At 53.5% G+C, this 19,817-nt stretch overlaps 5 protein-coding genes across 5 annotated transcripts; 3 read left to right on the top strand and 2 right to left on the bottom strand.

The window, feature by feature from the left end:
- Positions 1 to 1,291: 1,291 nt before the first annotated feature.
- Positions 1,292 to 3,866, top strand: MAM_08332 (uncharacterized protein; the record flags this gene model as incomplete). The annotated part of the gene is made up of 4 exons (XM_040827130.1): positions 1,292 to 2,101; positions 2,157 to 2,885; positions 2,971 to 3,387; positions 3,489 to 3,866. The coding sequence occupies 4 exons, from the start codon at positions 1,292 to 1,294 to the stop codon at positions 3,864 to 3,866; spliced, it is 2,334 nt and encodes a 777-aa protein (XP_040674871.1).
- A 575-nt stretch (positions 3,867 to 4,441) lies between these two features.
- Positions 4,442 to 5,489, bottom strand: MAM_08331 (Histone deposition protein Asf1; the record flags this gene model as incomplete). Its single annotated transcript, XM_040827129.1, has 4 exons — positions 4,442 to 4,829; positions 4,899 to 5,207; positions 5,278 to 5,317; positions 5,381 to 5,489. The coding sequence occupies 4 exons, from the start codon at positions 5,487 to 5,489 to the stop codon at positions 4,442 to 4,444; spliced, it is 846 nt and encodes a 281-aa protein (XP_040674870.1).
- Positions 5,490 to 6,900: 1,411 nt separating this feature from the next.
- MAM_08330 (CFIA complex component Rna14) lies at positions 6,901 to 10,096 on the top strand (the record flags this gene model as incomplete). The annotated part of the gene is made up of 4 exons (XM_040827128.1): positions 6,901 to 7,491; positions 7,558 to 7,989; positions 8,088 to 9,117; positions 9,177 to 10,096. The coding sequence occupies 4 exons, from the start codon at positions 6,901 to 6,903 to the stop codon at positions 10,094 to 10,096; spliced, it is 2,973 nt and encodes a 990-aa protein (XP_040674869.1).
- Positions 10,097 to 11,372: 1,276 nt separating this feature from the next.
- MAM_08329 (eukaryotic translation initiation factor 2c) lies at positions 11,373 to 14,398 on the top strand (the record flags this gene model as incomplete). The annotated part of the gene is made up of 2 exons (XM_040827127.1): positions 11,373 to 11,720; positions 11,777 to 14,398. 2 exons carry the CDS (start codon positions 11,373 to 11,375, stop codon positions 14,396 to 14,398), a joined length of 2,970 nt encoding a protein of 989 aa, XP_040674868.1.
- Positions 14,399 to 15,105: 707 nt separating this feature from the next.
- MAM_08328 (amino acid permease) lies at positions 15,106 to 17,168 on the bottom strand (the record flags this gene model as incomplete). The annotated part of the gene is made up of 7 exons (XM_040827126.1): positions 15,106 to 15,514; positions 15,620 to 15,979; positions 16,045 to 16,150; positions 16,212 to 16,359; positions 16,418 to 16,459; positions 16,536 to 16,737; positions 16,807 to 17,168. The coding sequence occupies 7 exons, from the start codon at positions 17,166 to 17,168 to the stop codon at positions 15,106 to 15,108; spliced, it is 1,629 nt and encodes a 542-aa protein (XP_040674867.1).
- Between the last annotated feature and the right edge of the window lie 2,649 nt (positions 17,169 to 19,817).

The following is a 19,817-nucleotide window of genomic DNA, read 5'->3' as shown; positions in this document are numbered from 1 at the left end:
GGGCCAGTGATGAGCCCCGTGTAATCCAACCATGTACAACGACTATATCGGAAAAGGGCTGTTTGGCGTTTGGGAAAGCACTGATACCATGGAAATTTCATTTCTCACCCCTCATTTATGCATTTGTGAGGCAGTTTGATGGAAAGCTTTTTGCCTCTTCTTCCCCCAGTCTTTTGCTGATTCAAAATTTCCTTGTTGCTGCTGTTCGAAGGCCAATGCTTTGTATTGTTTTATTTTTCCACCTTGCTGCAGCGAGAGATATAGCGCTACATTTGCACGCTCGAATACTAGGTAATAACCCGGGGAAGGATATCTGATATTCTGCTTCGGCTGGTCCGTGGTAGGAGGCGGTGGTTTTTCTTTTTCTTTTTCTTTTTTTTTTTCATTGAACTGCTTGACTAAAGGCTCTGGCGGCTTATTTGATACTCGACCGGGGCTTTTGGACCAAGTCGGGAATATTTACCATTTGGATGAATCGGTATTGATAAATGAGTAACATATGTGTCCTGTCGCGTGATTCCATACACGAGGGCCTTGTGGATTCGTGTGCATGGTTTTGACTGATTGACGACGACAGCTGCGTTCATCCACAGCACCGGACAACACAAGGCGTTGATGCAGGGGAGAGAGGAGGCGTGACAATGCCCAGGACGCAAGCGTGAGAACAATAATCTACGGCCAAGTTTGCCCATCATCAAGCGCACGCCAACACACGCATCGCGGAACCGCAGTATTTGGTCTGCCCAGATGTCGCCTCCCACGCGGCTGGTTGCCCGCGGCGCTTGGAGTCGATAGCGCCTCATCTCTCGCCAGGGCAATGCTTCAAACCTGCGCGTTTCGCGGCGCCGACTTCGCTTCCAGGAGCCAGCAAGTGGGTGTTTGGCTTGTCCTCCGGACGGTCGTTGGTCTCTCCCACCTCCGGCGCCACGGCCCGCGACAGCCTCACTTTTCGAAAGCTGGCCACAGCCGATAGATTGATGGCTTTGCTGGTTCACGTCGGCTTGCAGTGGACGAGGCCGCGACGATAGCGCTGACGTTTATGCAAGCTGCTCAGCTGAATCGTGTCTTGCCAAGGAGTCGACGCCCTTGATTCAGCCGCATTGCCGTCATTTCGCGGCGGACCGATGACGAGTTGGCCAGGTCCGAAGCCCGGGCTGAGGCTCCAAGTTGGACTTTGGAAGTGAGCTTCATTCCCAAGCATCGTCTTGTGATTTATTGTAACAAGTCGTGGAATGTAGATTGAAACCTGTGTTGCATATTGCACGTTGCGGCGTCACCGTCTCCCAAACACATGGCATCTCAACTCAACGTCGACGAGCTCATCCGCGCGGCAGAATACCACCACAAGCAATATCTACAAACACTCGGCAACATCCAAAATACCGTTGACCAGCGGACCCGCGAGCGTGAAGACAGTCGCTCAACGGTCCCTGAGGCCATGACGCCTCCCCTCGGCGCTCTTTTTCGCCCGACATCCGTCAGTCCTGAGCCTCACTTGCATAATGCTCACCCGAGTCGCCTCCTGCGGACGCGAACCTCTACATTGGAAACGGCGCGAGGGCGGCCGTCATTCTGTCCGTGCCCATCTCCCAAGCCCATAGCGCGCTCGATGATGTCTCACGATCCAGAATCTATTCCCGACGAGGAACTATCCTTCATCCCCTTGCTGGACGCTTCCTCTGCCGGCGCTCGCCCGGTTGAAGAGCCGGAGCCTGCGGCAGATATCACTTCGAGGGCACAGAAACCTCTTCTGCCGCTGAGTTTTACCGACGACATGCTCATGCGGCACCTTCGTGACACAGAGTTCGAAGCGCCCCTGGCTACCGTGTTGGACGAAGTCGTTCGTCGGCGGCCAGACATTGACCTCGGCATGCCGTTTCGTGATTTTGCCACCTTTGAGCGGGAGAGCTACGTGAGCACCACGTTTGAGGTGTATGAAGTGGCAGCAGATGCGTCTGCCAAGAAGATGAACATTGACATCGACGTGCAACGGGATGTGAAGTACGGCGGCGACGGGGTGCTGTATGAGAGCGCAGACGAAATCGTGGATGCGCCGACGGTGTGGGAGGCCATCAAGCATGTCAACTCGGACGGGGAGGCGGTCGGCAGAATCACGCATGTCCCCCATGTTCCTTTGCCTACATCGGGCCCTCTAGAATCATCCGGTCCGGACGTTGCTAATGAGTCCCATGAGCAGCATCGTCCAAGAGCCGACGCCGCTCATCCTCGCCGCCCTCCATCTCACAATGTCACCGCACTTCGACATGCGCGAGCTCCTCACCCATCTTCTCTCGGACGCCCCGAACCGCGGCCGCACAAATGCCATCATGCACCGAGCTTTTGAACGAACCTCGTCCGTCTCACCATACCCCCCTTCACCCTTCGACCCTCCGGCCCTCGATGCCCGTGACCCGAGTCCCGCCGTCCCCCGAGCCGTGTCACCCGTGACAAACGTCCGCCAGCGCTCATTCTTCTTCGTCTTCAAATACTACACCTCGGTGGCAGAAGGCCTCGAGCCCGCCCCCTGGCAGAGGTTCGACAAGCGGCCCGCTGACAACCGGCTCGGCGACCACATCGACGTTGCGGAATGCAGCTCCGTGCTCGCCCTCTCGCTCGGCGGCGAACCCATCAAGCCGCTGCGCATGAGGCCTCGCCGGGAAAGGGCCAGAGAAGGCTTTCTCTTCGATACCTTTGGTCCGTGGCACCTGTTGAGCATCCAGAGCTTCCCCGACGACCAGCACGCCGTTCGCGGGGACGAGTTTCCGAAAAACAGCTTCTACAGCGGCCCATGTGCGTTTCTGCACCTCCTCGTTTCGGAGTATCGCGATGCCGGGAGACGCAACCAGATTCTTCACGAGAAAATCACAAAGCTCATCACCCCGCCAGTAAAGTCCTCCTCAAGCACGACCCCCCGTCCGCCCCTATCCGTAACCTCGTCCTAACCATCTTCTCCCGCCTCCCCCCCCAAAGACCGAATTCATGTTCGACCGCCGCCTCCGCGACAAGCTCCTCTTCGAAGACAAGCACTTCACCTACATCCGGCGATACTTCTGGGCCTACAACACCCTCGCCGTCATCAACACGGGCATCAACGCCATGGTCGCCGCCTACTGGGACACCTTCACCGACGACTTCTGGTCCGGCAGCCACCCCGTCCTCACTCCGCACCCGTCGCCCTCGTCCCCCCCCGGCGAGGCGTACGCGGCCAAGACGGCCCCCCTGCGCCGCGACCTCGTCAAGGCCGTCACCGAGCTAGGCGACGTGCTGGAGCGCAACGAGCGCACCAGGAGGGAGATTGAGAGCCTGAGGGACCAGCTCTTCAGCGGCAGCTCCATCAAGGAGAGCAGGCGGGCCATAGACCAGGGCGACAACATCCGCGTCCTGACCGTGATTAGCATGCTCTTCCTGCCGCTCACCTTTGTCACGGCAAGCAGTCCTTCTTCCCAGCCTCCAGCACGAAACAAGCTGACGCTCGTCCTGTTGAATAGTCTGTTTTTGGCATCACGCAATTCACGATCCCGGCGACGGACTGGCGCTTCGCTGCTACCATGGTCCTCGTGTGCATACCCTTCATGGCGCTCATCTTCCTCCTGCAGACGCGCGTGTTTGCCGTCGTCGTGGGGAGGCTGTGCCGGCTCGCGCGGAGGGCGGCCGCTTTCCCGTACAGATTGTTTGCGGGGACGGGGACGCTCGAGCAGGACGCGCCCGACAGCCGATCGGCTGACATGGCGAGGGGCCGCAAGAGGAGGCTCAGGATGAGAGTGGCGAGCGCAAACGCGCAGGCGGAAGTGGGCGCTCGGTGGAAGTGGCCGCGGCCGTGGCAGAAGCCACGCATGGTGGGAGAAGCGGACTTGGGCAAGGTGTGAAGGAACCGGGCTTGGCGGGAATGGCATCCAGATTGCTACTGTCGACATGCGACGCTGACCTGGGAACTCGATTCACACGATGGACCTATTGTCGACAGCACGTGTGGAACAACTTCCAACAGTCCTGGATCGTGGATCCTGGATTGGCCATCGGATCGAGTGAACGTGCCAGACATCAGCGGCACATTGGCCTAGTAAATGGCAAGCTCGTGCACAAACAAGCAGCCCTGCACCGTCACTTCGTCATAAAACAGTGCTCAACAAAGAACCTAGGCATGTGGTGTGTAGTTGTCCATGCTTTTTCTTATTCTCCGAGAAATGATACAACGACTCTTATGTAATCGCCCACCGTATGTATCCCTGTACCTCCCTGGATATCGTCCTGTTTCATAACCGTCATAGCTCTATAGTTCGTCCATCTACTGACCGACCAGCCTTGCTTGATGCGCAAACGCGCCCCATCCACGCTGAACTAGCATCCAAGAAGACGGATAAGCAGGATGCCGTAGCAATCTTTCGAAAAACGCTGGTGAGAAGGGGTGTGTCGACAACATGGTATCCTACCGCCAAGTTTATTAGGAAGCAACAGTGACCGGCTTGGCAGCAGGGGCGTCGGTCTGCTTTTCGGCACCATCCACCTCCATAGCATCGTCCTCATCAGCTTCAGTATCTCCTTCACCCTCCTCCTCCTCGTCGGGCTCCTCCTCACTCTCCCCATCAATATCGACACTGCCATCCTCGGACATTTCTTCCTCTTCTGGGCCGTATTCTCCCGCGTTTCCGTTCTCCTGTTCCACGCCGGCCATCTCGGCATCGTCCTCAGGCTGAGATTCAGCCTTTTGGGCGGCTTCGGCAGCAGCTTCTTCCTCTGCCTCCTCAGCACCATACTCCTCCCCGTCTGCAACAAGGTCCGCCTCGGGTTGCTCCGGGGGATATTCAGGAGGGGCTGAAGCCTCGGAATCCCTATGGAAATTCGTCAACCACGTAAAGACAAAACAAACAAGAAGCGGCTGACGGGCACACTCAACCTACCACTTGATGGCGAAGCGCGTGACGCGGGGCTTCTCAGCTAGCACGTTGCGCCGCACGCGCTCAATGATGGGTTTGGCCGGTGGCTCGGAATTAAGTTCCTCGGAGTCATATTCGTTGTTGACGTAGTAGCCTACGCGGACGAACTCGCGTCCGTCGTAAGCGCAGGTCAGGAGAACCACTGTAACCCCGAGAACATCGGCGTCGGGGATTCGCGTGGTTTTGGGAGCATCCGCTTCAAACAAGAACTTGTTCACGCCGACAGGGACTGGCCCAACCAGTAGAGAGTCGAGTTCCTGGTCATATTGATCGCTAGGATGCCAGGTTAGTTGCCGTCCATCGACTGGGTGTCAAGATGACGATGCCGGGGGGTGGGTCTCACGAGGTGGCAGAGCCGACGTAGGTAAGTTTCCATTCGAGATCTAGAGCATGGTCAGTTTTGCCATGGGATCTAGGTAGATGAATGTACGTTTCACAGCTCGCACCTTTCTCCAGCGCCTCCAAGCACTCAAATGTGATCTCAAACTCGTATTTGTCGGTAAATTTGGCGGGGTTGTTCACGACCTTGACACCGAGGAGCGAAACGACGGACATGTTGATGGAGTGTCTCTCTTGAGAAACGGTATGCTGGGTTTACGTCAACGAAGAGTAGGCGCGCAAGGGTAGGCGATGCGGATAGTTTGCAGTCGGTTGTGAGAGCAGCGGTGACGGGGTGCGGCTCAACAAGGCGGCGCGCAAACGGGCCGAATAACCTGCACACGGCGGCACGTCGTCGGGCTTTGGCAAAGACGAAACGCGCGACTGATGTGACGCAAATCGAGCGGTACTTTGGATTTGGACGCAGAACCCTGTCAGAAGCGAAGAAGGAGGCCGGCGTGGACTGCAGGAGAGCTACCGACAAGTTCTACGGAGTATGAAGGAGCAGAAAAACCGCAGGTTAGGGAGGCTCAATGAGGATCGGGTGCGTTGCTTGACGGCAGGTAAGCCTACAGGTTGCTTGGGATGGGACGCGCCCGCCACTAACGCGTTGAGAGGTCGATGGTGGGTCCCAAGTACCTGTAGGCACTTACCTAAGCTGCTTAAGTACTTTAAGTACTTACTTAAGTAAGTGTGAAGGTAAGTACTTAGACCGCTAACTCCGTACTGATCAACGTTTAGCAGTTGTGCGGCGTGGTCGTGGCCAGTTCTCCAGATTGGTGCCTTTTATCAGGCTCAAGCTGACGATGTGCAAGGGCAAGAAAAATTGGAAAGAAAGAAGACTACGCAAATCTGGGAGGCACCCAAGCGTGTATATATTGTAGTTCTATCATTCCCACCGCTGCCAGAGAGCGTGGTGACCTTCAAGTCGGCAACGGTTATGAGAGTACTTCGGTACCCAGGTACTTAAAAGGTACGTACGGAGAACGCTCATTGGTCTGTCCAGGCCCATGTCCCCCTGCTGCCGTCCAGCCACGGAGGACTCACCGCCCGCTCATTTCGCGCTGGCCATAGATGTTTTCTGCCCCCGCGACGAGCTTTCCCGGAAAATCAACACCTCAAGAGCTGTCAATCACAGCCTGACCCTGCCGCTGGTGCCAATATCCAGCGCAGGCTGCAAACCACGGTATCTCTATCGCCCGTCTTCTTGTTTTTCTTCTTCTTCACCCTTGTTACGTCCTTCGCCGACATCTTGCGCCTTCGCCGGTCGTGGAGAGCTAGGCTGGCTACTCTTGAATTGTCTGCTGAGTGTCCGAGCTTTGATTTCACCGAGTCGCCTGCCGGCATTACATGATCTTATCACGTCATCAGTTATTGAACCATTTTACTGTGCATTCTGTTTTCAGCCCTTTGGCCATTGCGCAACTTGAGTCCGCCTCGGAGACATTGTTCGTCTGCTTCTTTTGCAACTACCTCGAGACGAGATTGCAACCATTGCCTCGTTTGGCCTACAACTCCGTCGACGAGTACCTATATCGCCATCTCTCCATCATCCTCCGATATAAGCAATAATAGTGCGCTCGTGAAAATGGCCACAGATGATACTGCCTGGGAAGCGGTGCGCTCTGGTGTGGAGTATGATCCTCTTGCGCAACCGAGCGCAGATCTCGATCAGTCTGAGGAAACGTCGGAAGTGTTGAGCGAAGCCGCCGAGTGTATTGATGAGAATGAAGAAGATCAGGATGATGGAGGCGAATATGATCCCGAATCTGTCGGCCTGGATAGGGCTTCGCACATACCCGACAAGTCTGCCTCCGGAACACCGTCGCAAAGGTCGGCCAACAAACCTAAGATGTCAGGGGGTTTCTTGGTCGAGGCATCGGATGATGAAGAGGAAGATAATGAGAGTCCTCTACCTGGAGGACGAAAATCGGCCACTGCTAATGTCAACCAAACCAGCAATGAAGCCACGCTCATCCGCAGCGCTGACACGCTTCCTCATGTACCTCTTGGGCTGGCTGGAGTGAATCCTGCCAATCTTTTGGAGGCACGCATCCGGGAGGATCCGCGTGGAGATATGGATGCGTGGATCAACCTCATGGCCGACCATAAGCGTCGAGGCAGGCTTGATCAGCTTCGCCTACTATACAACCGTTTCCTTGACGTGTTTCCCCAAGCGGTAAGCTCTATCGTCTGAGAAAAGAATACGCCATTTCTTGACTGACCTAAAAATTCGTTTTCATAGGCTGATATTTGGGTCGAGTGGATTGAAATGGAACTGAATCTTGATAATTTTGTCGACGCTGAACAGCTCTTTGGTAGATGCCTGATGTCCGTACCCAACGTCAAACTTTGGACAGTATATCTTAACTACATTCGACGCCGGAATGATTTGACAAATGACGCGACCGGCCAGGCCCGACGTACCGTCACCCAATCGTACGAGTTTGTCATTGATAACATTGGAGTTGATCGCGATTCGGGCAGTATTTGGCAAGACTATGTTCAGTTTATCAAGAACGGCCCAGGTCAGGTTGGTGGCACAGGATGGCAGGATCAACAAAAGATGGATCAACTCCGCAAAGCCTATCACCGTGCCATTACAGTCCCTATGTCAACCGTCAATACTCTTTGGAAGGAGTATGATCAATTTGAGATGGGCTTGAACAAGATTACTGTCAGTGTTTCAATGACTATGCTGGCCTCGGCTCCTCCTCTTCTCTCTCTCTCTCTCTCTCTCTCTCTCTTGCTTTTGCAACTAACTAGCTGGAATAGGGTCGTAAGTTCATTCAAGAAAGATCACCGGGATACATGTCGGCCAAGAGTGCCAATATTGCTCTGGATAATATTACACGAAACCTGAAGAGAGAAAATCTTCCAAGGCTACCTCCCGCTCAAGGCTTTGATGGCCATGAAGAATTTCATGCTCAAGTTGAATTGTGGAAGAAGTGGATTTCTTGGGAATTGGAAGACCCCTTGGTACTCAAGGATGACGAGCCGAAGGTGTACAAGCAGCGAATTCTCTATTGCTACAAACAAGCCCTCATGGCGCTACGCTTTTGGCCTGAACTCTGGGTGAATGCAGCTGCTTGGTGCTTTGAAGCCGATATTCGAGAAAACGACAAGGTTATTGGAACTGAAATGCTGCTTCAAGGCATCAGCGCCAACCCGGAAAGCGTTTTGCTTGCTTTCAAGCACGCTGATCATGTCGAAGCAAGCTATCCTGAGAAGGAAGGGGACAAGTTCGAGTATGCCAAGGCGGTGCGGAAGCCTTACGACGCTGTTTTGGACACCCTCTACAAAATGGGTGATAAAGTCAAAGAACGGGAGAAACTCGAGGTCAACACGTTCAAGCAAGCTGCAGCCAATGAAAGCGCAGTGCAAGAATCAATAGAGGCCAACGACGACGACGACGACGATGATGATGAGGATGGGGATGAGAAGAAGGTCAGAAAGTCTCCCACAGAAGAGAGAATTTTTGCCATCCAACAGGCGTATGCTGCTGAGTCACAGCTGCTCTCAAAGACAATTTCTTATGTATGGATCGCCATGGCTCGCGCTATGCGACGTATTCAAGGGAAGGGCAATCAAACCGAGGGTGGGTTGCGCAAGGTTTTCACCGACGCTCGACAAAAGGGCCGTTTAACGAGCGACGTCTACGTCGCTGTTGCCTTGTTAGAATCGGTTGTTTATAAAGACCCCGTCGGGGCCAAAATCTTTGAGCGCGGTGCGCGACTTTTTCCGAATGATGCTGGCTTCATGATAGAATACTTGAAGTACCTCCACTCCAAGGATGACACCACAAGTGAGCCTCCTCAAGCCACTCCTGGTTAAGGTTTTCAGTTTTGCTAATCGATTGCGCAGATGCCCGAGTTGTATTTGAGACATGCGTGAACCGCTTGGTATCCAAGCCGGAAACTCTGCAAAAGGCCAAACAACTCTACGCTTACTTCCACAAGTATGAATCGCAGTACGGGGAGCTTTCGCAGATCTCGAAGCTAGAAGCTCGCATGGCGGAATTGTTTCCAGAGGACCCCAAGCTCAGCTATTTCACCTCCCGATACTCGTCCGAAACTTTTGATCCGGTAGCGGCGCCAATCATTATATCCAAGGCTGTGCAGATGCGGCCGAAGCAGCTCAACGCAGTGATTGAACAACCCATCTTAATAAGGGAAAGCATCCCGCCGCCCAGGCAGGAACACCAGAGCCCACGACCGCAATACATGCGGGCCACGGCGTCGCCCAAACGCCCTTTCGGCATCGAAGACGAGGATCCCAATCCACCAAAGAGGATTGCCAGGGGCGTCTCCCCCTTGAAAGGAGCAGCCGGACGGCGCCTCGACCAACAGCGCCGTAATCAAACATCGGCTCTGCCTCGAGACATTACTTTTCTCGTGGGTATCTTACCACCAGCACACACGTACGACGCAACGCGCCTCAACCCGTCCCTCATGGTGTCACTGCTTCACGACACCCAGCTACCGGACTATGCTTCTTGGAAAGCCAAAACGGGCGGTCAATACCGCATCCCCTCTGGAACCCACGGTAGGCAGGCCTCTGGGGACTTCGGCAACCGGCCGATCAGTCCGTACGGTCGCTTGGCTGCAGCATCGGCAGGCTACAGGAACTCGCCCCTGAGGCCAGAGAGCAGCAATGCGTTTGCTGCAAATATTTACGCCCCGCCGCCAGATGCAAGTGGTGCCACGGCTCCATGGCAGCCACCTCCTGCTGGCGTCTACGGAATACCACCGCCCGCAGGTCAATATGGGGGTTATCGATACTAAATTTTGACGAACTGCTACATGTACATGTATCCCCGAGAATTATTGACACATCAAGTTGGGCTAGGTTGCAGTTGGCACTGATGATTTTGCAAGGCGTTTGGTAGACTTTTGAAATGACCCTGCGAGATTCACATCGCCTCAAGGAAGGCTCTTGCTATCTAACGGGATATGGCTCGTCTTCAAAGCAGGGCTCAGATAAGGATATGGGTGTTTTGACAATCATGTAAACCTCTTACTGGGGGACAAGGGAAACAGCCTTCTGGTAGGTAGTTCAAATGGGACGTCAGCTAACACTTGTTCCTTGATATCCAGGGCTGCGGCTGCTCTGCCTCATCTCGTGCCAGCTGGTACAACAATCAGTGTGACATGCAAAAGGGCAGCCCGTTGTACAAGGACACGGATCCGTGGGAACACTCCATATCGAGCGAGGGTCGCTGCATCAACATATGCTGGGCTTATTGTTTGTTTCCTGCCTGCGGGCTGTGTTATCTTGTGAGGGTGACTGGACAAGCGTTTGCAAGTGCAAATATCGAACACGCCAGCTGGTAGACGTCTGTTGGCACGCACATGCAGGTGCAAACGCGCCGTATAAACAAACACTCGCCTGCATCTTTCCTTCCTTCCCTCTTTTCTCAAACATCTCTCCCAAATCTTCTTCATTTCACAGGCGCTCCATCCTCCATCTGATACTTGATTCACGTCATCGGCCCTCTTTCATTTCTCGCGCAATCGCGTCATCTCCATCAAATCATCGGACTTGGGAAATTCGTGAGTATTTTCTGCTCTTCTGTGCCCATTTGCACATTTGCCCACGTCATCAGGAGTTGTCTCGGCGCCTGGCATGTCTCTTGACCCGGAACGCTTCTTTTACGACAGAACCTACTTCATCACAGTTTGGAGGAAGGCCGAACCTTCCCGCCCCTGTTTCTCACTCCAAACAGCTTTTGGCAGCTTTGTACTACCCAGACTCCCTGGGCTTCAACCTATACCCGTGGTTCATATTGCAGCTTTCGCTCACTGTTTCAATCGTCGTGCAGCCCACTCCATTCTTTCCAGCGCATTGCTCGGTATATCTTTGCGCGATAACTCAGCCGTTCTTTTTCCCCCATTCTGAATCGGAAGGCCAATCTACTTCACTCACCATTCAACATCCTCCGCTGCGAACTTCGAGGTGTTGAACTCTCTAAAGTTTTCCGGAGATGTGAAACTTTTCCCCTACTGCGGTTTGCTTCCATTGCATCGTCTCAAAAAGCTAATGCTCTATAGTTCCAGCACCATGTCTGATCGTGGCCGGGCTCCCGGCCCCTCTGGGGAAGGCTCGTCTGGTTCTCGGCCTCCCTCCAAGGCACGTCAAGTTTCTGCCCCAGGAAGTCGAACGGGCTCGCCTTCGCCGTCTGGATGGGCCCCAGGTCTTGGCTACGATCCCGCCAAACCACTTGCTCAGCCCGACAAGGGAAACACCAGGATGGAACTGCCCCCCGATGCCTACGTAACCGAAGGGCAAAAGGATATATTTGCTTTGAGAGGCAATAAATACAACACAGAGGGTAGCAAGGCCGTTGTTGAAGTGAACCAGTATCGAATGAAGAAGTTCGGCTTCCCAAGGAAGATTTACCAATACGATGTAAGATGCTAAAGTTTCCCTTCTGTACCCAAAAACAATGACTGAATAGCTCTCAGGTGATTATTTCTCCAGATCACGAACGAAAGTCGGTTCTCATGAAGAAGATTTGGACCAACGCAGCTACAAAGACAGCGTTGCAAAAGTACCAATACAACATGTGGATCTTTGATGGGCGTAAACTCGCCTGGGCACCAGGCATGGTTGATCGTGGTGAAATTCGTTTCACTGTCGACCTGGATGAGGAAAAGCGGCCACCCGGTGCCACGGTACGAGAAGGCGCTCGGTTTCACGTGACCCTGCGAGCAACTACCGAAGTCCAAGTCGGCGCAATTCAAGGATATTTGGATCGCAAGATCCAGTTCAACACAAATGTCCAGGTCGCACTGAACTTTATGGACCATGTCTTGCGTCAATGGCCGTCACAGCATATGACGGCCATCGCAAGAAAATTTTACAGTGCCACGGAGCGTGGCCGGCCTCTGCTGGACGGCAACGTTCTCGAAGTTCACAAGGGGACGTATGCCTCTATTCGCATGAGCCACAATATTGCTCGCGGCGGGACCGGCTTGGCCCTTAACGTTGATGTTACTAACACGGTGTTTTGGACCGGGCCCCAGCCTGTAGACCAACTCATGTGCAACTTCCTAGCCTTTTGTGATCGTAGGTGGAAGGGTCTGAATCCTTCGACAGTCAGTCAAGTGCTTCGACCTGTGAGAAACAAAGATGGCCGATATCAGTCATCAGATGCATTTAAGAACTTACGAAAGTTGAGAAAATTGAAGTTTACTGTCACGCATGCCAATCGACCTCCAAGTAACAAAGTATACACCATCATGGACTTCGCTTTTGATGAAAAATATGGAGGCGAGGGCGCCACGGCTAGAACTGTCACTTTTGACTACAATGGAAACCAGATTTCAGTCGCCGACTATTACAAACAAAAGTACAAGGCGCATCTGAAGTACCCTAGTCTTCCTCTCATCTTCGCTGGCAGAGGGGGGTTTGTGCCTATGGAGTTTGCCATTATCGAGCCGATGCAGCGTTACAGCTTCAAGCTTACGCCTGACCAGACGGCTGCCATGATCAAAATTGCAGTCACAAGGCCTCAGCAGCGTCGGGCCGACACTGAGAGGAACTACCAGGGCCTTCAACTGTCGACAGATCCATATTTGAAACAGTATGGGATCGAATTTGAAACTGCATTCACCCAGACTGAAGCTCGAATTCTACCACCCCCCCAAGTCAACTTTGGGCAGGGAAATGCAGATCCCAAGTTTTCAGGTCGCTGGGATCTTCGCGGTAAGAAATTCTGGAAACCGAATGTTGCGCCGTTGCAGAATTGGGCCTTCATCGTTATGGATGCCTGCGTTGGCTACCCGCAATTGCAAAATTTTGCAAAAACGTTCCGCAACACGTTCCTTTCCCATGGGGGCAGATGCCCGGCAGATGCCCTCTTGTTGAACGTGCCGGGAGATGTGAAAAATGATGTCGCTCAAGCCATAGCCTGGGCTCACAAGCAAATCTGCTCGCAAAGGGGCTTCACACAGTTGCTCTTCGTGGTTGTTCAGCACAAGAACAGCCCCCATTATGAACGGCTCAAGAAATCTGCAGATTGTCGATTCGGCATACTTTCGCAGGTTGTCAATGGTGCGGCAGTCGTCAACAACAATGGCCAGTACCACTCCAATGTGTGTATGAAGGTCAATGCCAAGCTTGGGGGAACTACCTCTCGCACTCTCCCACCATGGAAAAGTCAGCCAACCTACTTTCCAAAGGACCGCCCAACAATGGTCATTGGCGTCGACATCTCGCACGGGGCCCCTGGAGGTGGCTCGCCGTCTACGGCTGCCATGACCATGTCTGTTGACCGGGACGCAAACAGATATGCCGCCGTGGTGGAATCCAACGGGTACCGTGTGGAGATGCTTACCGCCGCAAATGTTCACTTTATGTTTGGGCAGTTGGCCAAATATTGGATGGCTGGTCATGAAGGTGCTTTCCCCAAGCACATCATTTACTTTCGAGATGGTGTGGGTGAAGGACAGTTTGCTCAAGTCTTGGACCAGGAAATTCGGGAGATCAAGACGTATCTCCGAGAAAAGGCGCCAAGTGCTCAATTACCCAAGTTTACCGTGATTATCGCCACTAAAAGACATAGTATCCGCTTCTACCCACAGCGGGGAGACAGAAATGGCAATGCACTGCCAGGGACTCTTGTTGAGCATGAGGTAACTCATCCCTTCATGTGGGACTTTTACCTGTGTTCGCATGTCGCCATTCAGGGTACAGCCCGGCCTGTACACTATCACGTCATCCTGGATGAAATGGGGACTCCAGTCAATGACTTGCAGAAGATGATTTATCAACAATGCTACTCATACGCTCGCTCCACTACACCTGTTTCTTTGCATCCGGCTGTTTACTACGCGCACTTGGCAGGTGCCCGAGCACGAGCACACGAGAACATTGCCACCAGCGAAGGATTTAGGGCTGGTGGCAAGGGTCACGAATTAATCCGCGACCAAATTGCCAGGGGACAGACAATGGGGGGCCCGCCGCGAGGAACGGATGCGCCTCCGCTGCTTCAGCTTGGAGGAAAGCCGGAGGGAGACAAGCCGCCTGCCGACGGCGAGATGCGACAGAGAGATTTCTTTAGGGGCACCATGTGGTACATCTGATTATCAGAGTTAAATTGAGGTTCTTCGTTGAGGAGACGCAGGAAGACGAGATGAAAACAACAAAAGGGGTGATCAGATCAGTTTGGCTGGAGATGGCGGCGGAGGTCTTTTTTCTTTGCTTTTCTGTCTTTGTGTCACTGAGCACTCGGACTGGCCATGCAAACTGGCCATGGCAACGAGGATAAAACAACCAAGGGGATGATCAACATTCGGACTGGCTATGCAAACTGGCCATGGCAACGAGGATAAAACAACCAAGGGGATGATCAGCTTGGCTGGAGATGGCGGCGGAGGTGTCTTCTTTTCTTTTCTTTTTCGGGCGTTTTTTTTTTCAAGCTGCACACTCACTCATAGCTCTACATATACTCTTGCTCTAACAAAGCCCCCCTAGCCTCAGTGGTGTCAGTGACGAGTAACTGTGAACCGACATTTTCAGATTCAAGCACAGGGCCAACCGTGTGAGTAACGGGTACGAGGGGATTCTTGAATAACTGTAGGCTTTGAATACCAAGGCGTGCAACCGTGATATGGGCGAAAAGATGCACTCATTATAAAACGGAAAAAACTAATGACACTTTGGGAGGTAGTCGGTAAATATTTGCGACGCTTCTTCATTCGCTTTGCAACGCTGCCAATCAAAAATGGCCAGGTCATGACCAACAAACGCATAGAAGAAGAAACGGTTCAATGACTTCTAGTCGCGACTGTCAAAACAGCCAGTTGAGCACCCTCTTCGCCTTGGATTGCCAGCCCTTCTTCTCCATGACCGGTTCCTCGTCAGACGTATGCACATCAGTGACGAGATCCATGTGCTCCAGTTTTACCCATTTCGTCTTCTTGACCAGCTTCCAGACCACGTACATGATCAACATGACGGGCAGTTCAACGTAAAAGCTGACAAAGCTCACGGCATCAAACTTGGGACTGAAACAGCTCCACCCCTGGATGAGGACGAGGAAACTGTTGAGCAAGACGGACAGCCACGGTCCGTAGGGGTAGGTCCAATTCTTAAAGGGGAGGAGATGCGTCTTGCCTTGGCGCTCGAGGCCGGCTCGGAATCGGATCGACGCCAGGCCGATTGCGATCCAGGACAGTTGGTTGGAGACGCCGACCAGACTATGTGTCATGTTAGCGACGACAAGAACGATGCTTGCGGTGCTTGAGAGAGAAAAGAAGAAGAAGAAGACTCCTAGGCACTGTGGATGCGTGTCCGAGACTCACTTTTGCAACCAGGTCCAAAGTTGACCGGCTCCAATGAAACTCGAGCCAAAGCACAGCCCGGCAACAAAGCTTGTGGCCAGCACAGACACCCACGGGACTTGGTTCCTGTTGAGCTTGCCAAAGACGCGCGGCGCATGGCCTGCCATTGCGAGCGTGTACAGCAGTCGCACGCCCGCAAAGAGGGCGTGGTTGCCCGCCGACAGGACGGACGTGAGAACCACGGCGTTGACGACGCTCCCGGCGGCGTGCGCGCCCGTCATTTCGAAAACAATGGTGAAGGGGGACGTGCTGGCCTTCTTGGTGCTGAGGTTGGGGTAGTTGTATGGGACGTTGAGGCCGATGAGGAGAACGGAGAGGACACTATGATGAACCGGGTCAGCCGAGGGCTCGGGAGGCCGCAGCGAGGGTTTCAGCAGCACGCGTACTAGAAGAGGAGAATCCGCCAAAAAACATTCTTTACAACACGGGGCAGGTTCTTGGTCGGGTTCTTGGTCTCTCCGGCGGTGATGGCAATGGATTCCGTGCCACCGTCTAAAAACGGCATCAGACTTCACTCGCGCTCTCTTTTGTCTTGGCTGCATGTCTCACTCACAGGCAAACGAAGCTGTCACAAAGACCGAGGCGAAGCCGCCAATGCCGCCGACAAAGGGCGCACCAGGAATGTGCCAGTTCTCGCCGCCGATGTAGTGGCGGTCACGGTTCCCGCCACAGTTCACGACGATACCCATGACAATGAAGACCTTGGTCAGTGTTAGTCCTGGGCGGGTGATGGCCGTGACCAAGACAACCGGCACTCACGATAATGGTGATGACTTTGAGTAGGCTAAGCCAATACTCGAGCTGGAATGAAACTGTCAGCACGCACAATGTTTCTCATGCGCAAGAGACGGTCGGTTGACGGTCTAGCATGTCTCACCTCACCGTAAGCGCGGACAGTAATGACATTGACGGCAATCAGAACGCCCCAGAAAATCAGACTCAGCGCCCATCCGGGGAAGTTTGTCGTCCAGTACTCCAAGACCAGCTGGAGCGCTACCAGATCCGCTGCCGTCGACACAGCATCGTTGAACCAGTAATTCCACGTCAGTGCAAAGCCAAAGGCGTCATCGACGAATCGCCTGGGGCGTCGCGTTTTCTTCCCGTCAGCCGTCGAGGAGCAACTAGAGAGGCCGGAGGGGCTTGCTTACCCGGCAAAGGAACAGAAGCTGCCGGCGATGGGAATGAAAGCGGCCATCTCGCCCAGACTCAACATGGTGACAAAGACAATGGCACCGGTGATGGCATAGCAAATCAACAACGAGGCCGGACCACCCGTGGCCAGTGACTTTCCCGTGCCCAAGAACAGGCCGGTGCCGATAGTGCCGCCAATGGCAATCATCTGCACCTGACGAGCCGACAGGACACGTCTCAGATGATCCGACTCCTTGGCCATGGTGCCGTGCTCGATATGCTGGGGCTCTGCATGCCGGCCATCCGAGTCCATGTCGTCGCCGGCCATCTTGCCCACCACCTCGGACGAGCCGGGCGCCCGGGAGTAGCTCTTCGCCATGATGAACGGACGAATGTTGAGCAGGGGAGAAGAGTGAATGAAGGGGAAAAGACGACTGACACACCCATGCAAGACGGGCACGAGGGCGATCGGGTCGGGAGGAGCAAAGATGCGGGGGAACCGGAGGGCTTGCAGATACTAATCAGCCCAGAAGCGGCAAAACCGACATGTCGACCACAGCGGGTTGTGATGAGTTGATTGATTGTGGTGGTGAGTCAGGGTACACAAGTCCCGTCAAAGTCTGTGATGCGGTTTCAGCCGTGCCGGGGCGAATGCAACGGTAACGGCGAGGACGACTTGCTGGGCGGCGGATTCTAGAAGAACGGAAGCATCGACGACGAACACTGGAGCGTCGAGAGTCGAGACAGAGCACGCGACGCCTGTTCAAATAGCCTCGTCACTCCAAGCGAGGTTGAAAAGAGCTCACACTGGGGCATGATGACGTGCTCAAAGACGATCCACAGCGCCTGTCCAATTCGGTAATCTGCCAACGTCGATGCATAAATCATAAATCTTAAAATACACAACCGGTTGAGGTATTGGTGCGCTAGTAATATCGCCCCATCGTGTTGAAGAAAAAGCTCGCGGCAAAGTCTGCGCCACGCTTCCGGGCGGATCGATGGACCGGTGGACCTTTTTTTGCCTGCCGTCTCCACATGCAACTTCGACATCGGACGACAGTTCTTGACTTTGACAAGACCACTTTGGTCTTCAACGTGCTTGGGTTGCTTTTCCTCAATTTCAAAAACCCTCGTGTCCAAACATCACAGCCCTTGTGTAACCGTGTGACAGGCATAGTCACCGACCACGAGGCGAGGTGGGGGTTCCCGTTCGCAAAGGCCAGTCTGCAACATGGCTTTCTCTCAACGAATCAAAAGTGAACATTCTTAAAGACGTAACAACAAGTCTGTATTGTGATTTGTATGCTGTTTACCAAAACTGGTCCCTGTTCAACTTGGGTGTTGGTCAGGCGAGCCGTCGACAAAGAGAAACCGGCAAGTCTACCTTCAAACGTCCCAATACCCAAGAAGAAACACGGAGCATACGGAACCGAAGTTGCAAAGAGTCGATCTGCCGGCTTGTGACCAACGTCAGGAACAAGCCCGTCTAATCCCGCACGGCAGTCCTGTTTGTTTGATCATCCCCAACAACTCCAGTGAGGGCTTCTCTCCTCTTAAGAATGTGGAGCCCTTCTTCCATCTTGAGAATTCGTTTGGGCTGATGGTTCTCCGCCCAGCCGGATTCGATCAATGTTGGAGTTGACTTGATCTTCAAGCATGTCGTTCACGCGCTCTCTGCCGAGAGCCTCTCTTTCTTGTCTGTTATTTGGAGGAAGATGGGAACAGCTAAGTAGTGTAAGCTTCTCCCCACCCTCTCATCGGGTTTGCAAGGCCTTGGAACTCTAGACTTACTGAGGTCCGCATCCCCAATCGGCGTCGTTTGATTGGGGTGGCATCTTTTGGCGCTTGGGCAGTAGAGACAAAAAAAATCAAAGCCAAGGCAACTTGACAAAAGGACGAATAGAGCCACAGAATAATGACAGAAAATCATTAAATGGTATTCTCGAGTAGTTTTGGAGGAGCCTGATAGTTGGTCTCGAGATGCAAGATGGCATCTTTGCTGGAACAAGGTCAGAGAAAGCGGACCCATTTATACAAACTGCACAGAGCTGGACAAGCTGTTGCTCGCCGTCGCGGATGGCAAGTTTTGATAACATTCATTTTGAAATTAGATTCAGAACAAACGTCAAAAGACAGCATCTGCAGGAACCATGTCAAGATTGTCATCCCCTTGGCGGGTCCTTGTCTGTGCTCTGCTTCCCACGGCCGAGAGGAAGCGAAGCGAAGCGTGCTTTCGTGGGCAAAGAACATTGAGACAAAACCCGAAAAGGGGGCAACAGGAGGTGCGAGGACCTCTGTGAGGAGCAGAAAGCAAATCTGTAGTCCTGAAGTGCCCGGGATATTAGGGATTAACTTCCTGCTGTCTCCCCCTTTATTACGGAAAATGAACAGATGGAGAAAATATACCCATGTTTGGAGCCCAACGTGGCAGCGTTCAATCTGGTGGGCGCCTTCGTGTCCAACGCGACGCAACGGTCGTCGTTGTGTTGGTCAAACGAGCATACGGCAAAGCTGGAGTAGACATTTGATGCGACGGACTTTGAAAATGTCTCGTAGGCCAAGTCGCAGCGAGCTGTAAAGGAACAAGAAGCCAGATCGTCAGACTGAGTCGAGCTCGAGGCAGATCGTCAAACCTTGACGGGAATTGCGGGGAGGTGAGTGCGTGACTACCCCTTTTGTCCATTTCAGTGTTCCCTACAAGGCAGGCGCCACTCATCGACTTTCCATGTTCCCAAGTACTGCCAGACCCGGCAACCTGGACAGGGGGGCGCTACGTTGCTCCCTGTCCTTGTGCTGTACAACCTCCTGCCATCGTTCTTGTTCTCCCGTCACATCTTGAATCTAAGTATGTATCTTTGAGAGTTGACAGTCACTACGGAGTACCTGGCTGCATTTTGCCCGGACTTCGCATTACGCCAGGCTACCGATAGTGACGCGGCGAATAGCATGGAGCAGGTCCCTCGACCTGCCTGCAGTATATATGTGCAAAGCCGATCAAGACTCATTTCTCGAGCTGAACCTCACGGGG

This window comes from Metarhizium album (assembly GCF_000804445.1).
Source record: "Metarhizium album ARSEF 1941 chromosome Unknown scaffold_51, whole genome shotgun sequence".
NCBI lineage: Eukaryota > Fungi > Ascomycota > Sordariomycetes > Hypocreales > Clavicipitaceae > Metarhizium > Metarhizium album.
Note: the sequence above shows the minus strand (reverse complement) of the source record. Positions and strands in the feature narration are given on the sequence as shown.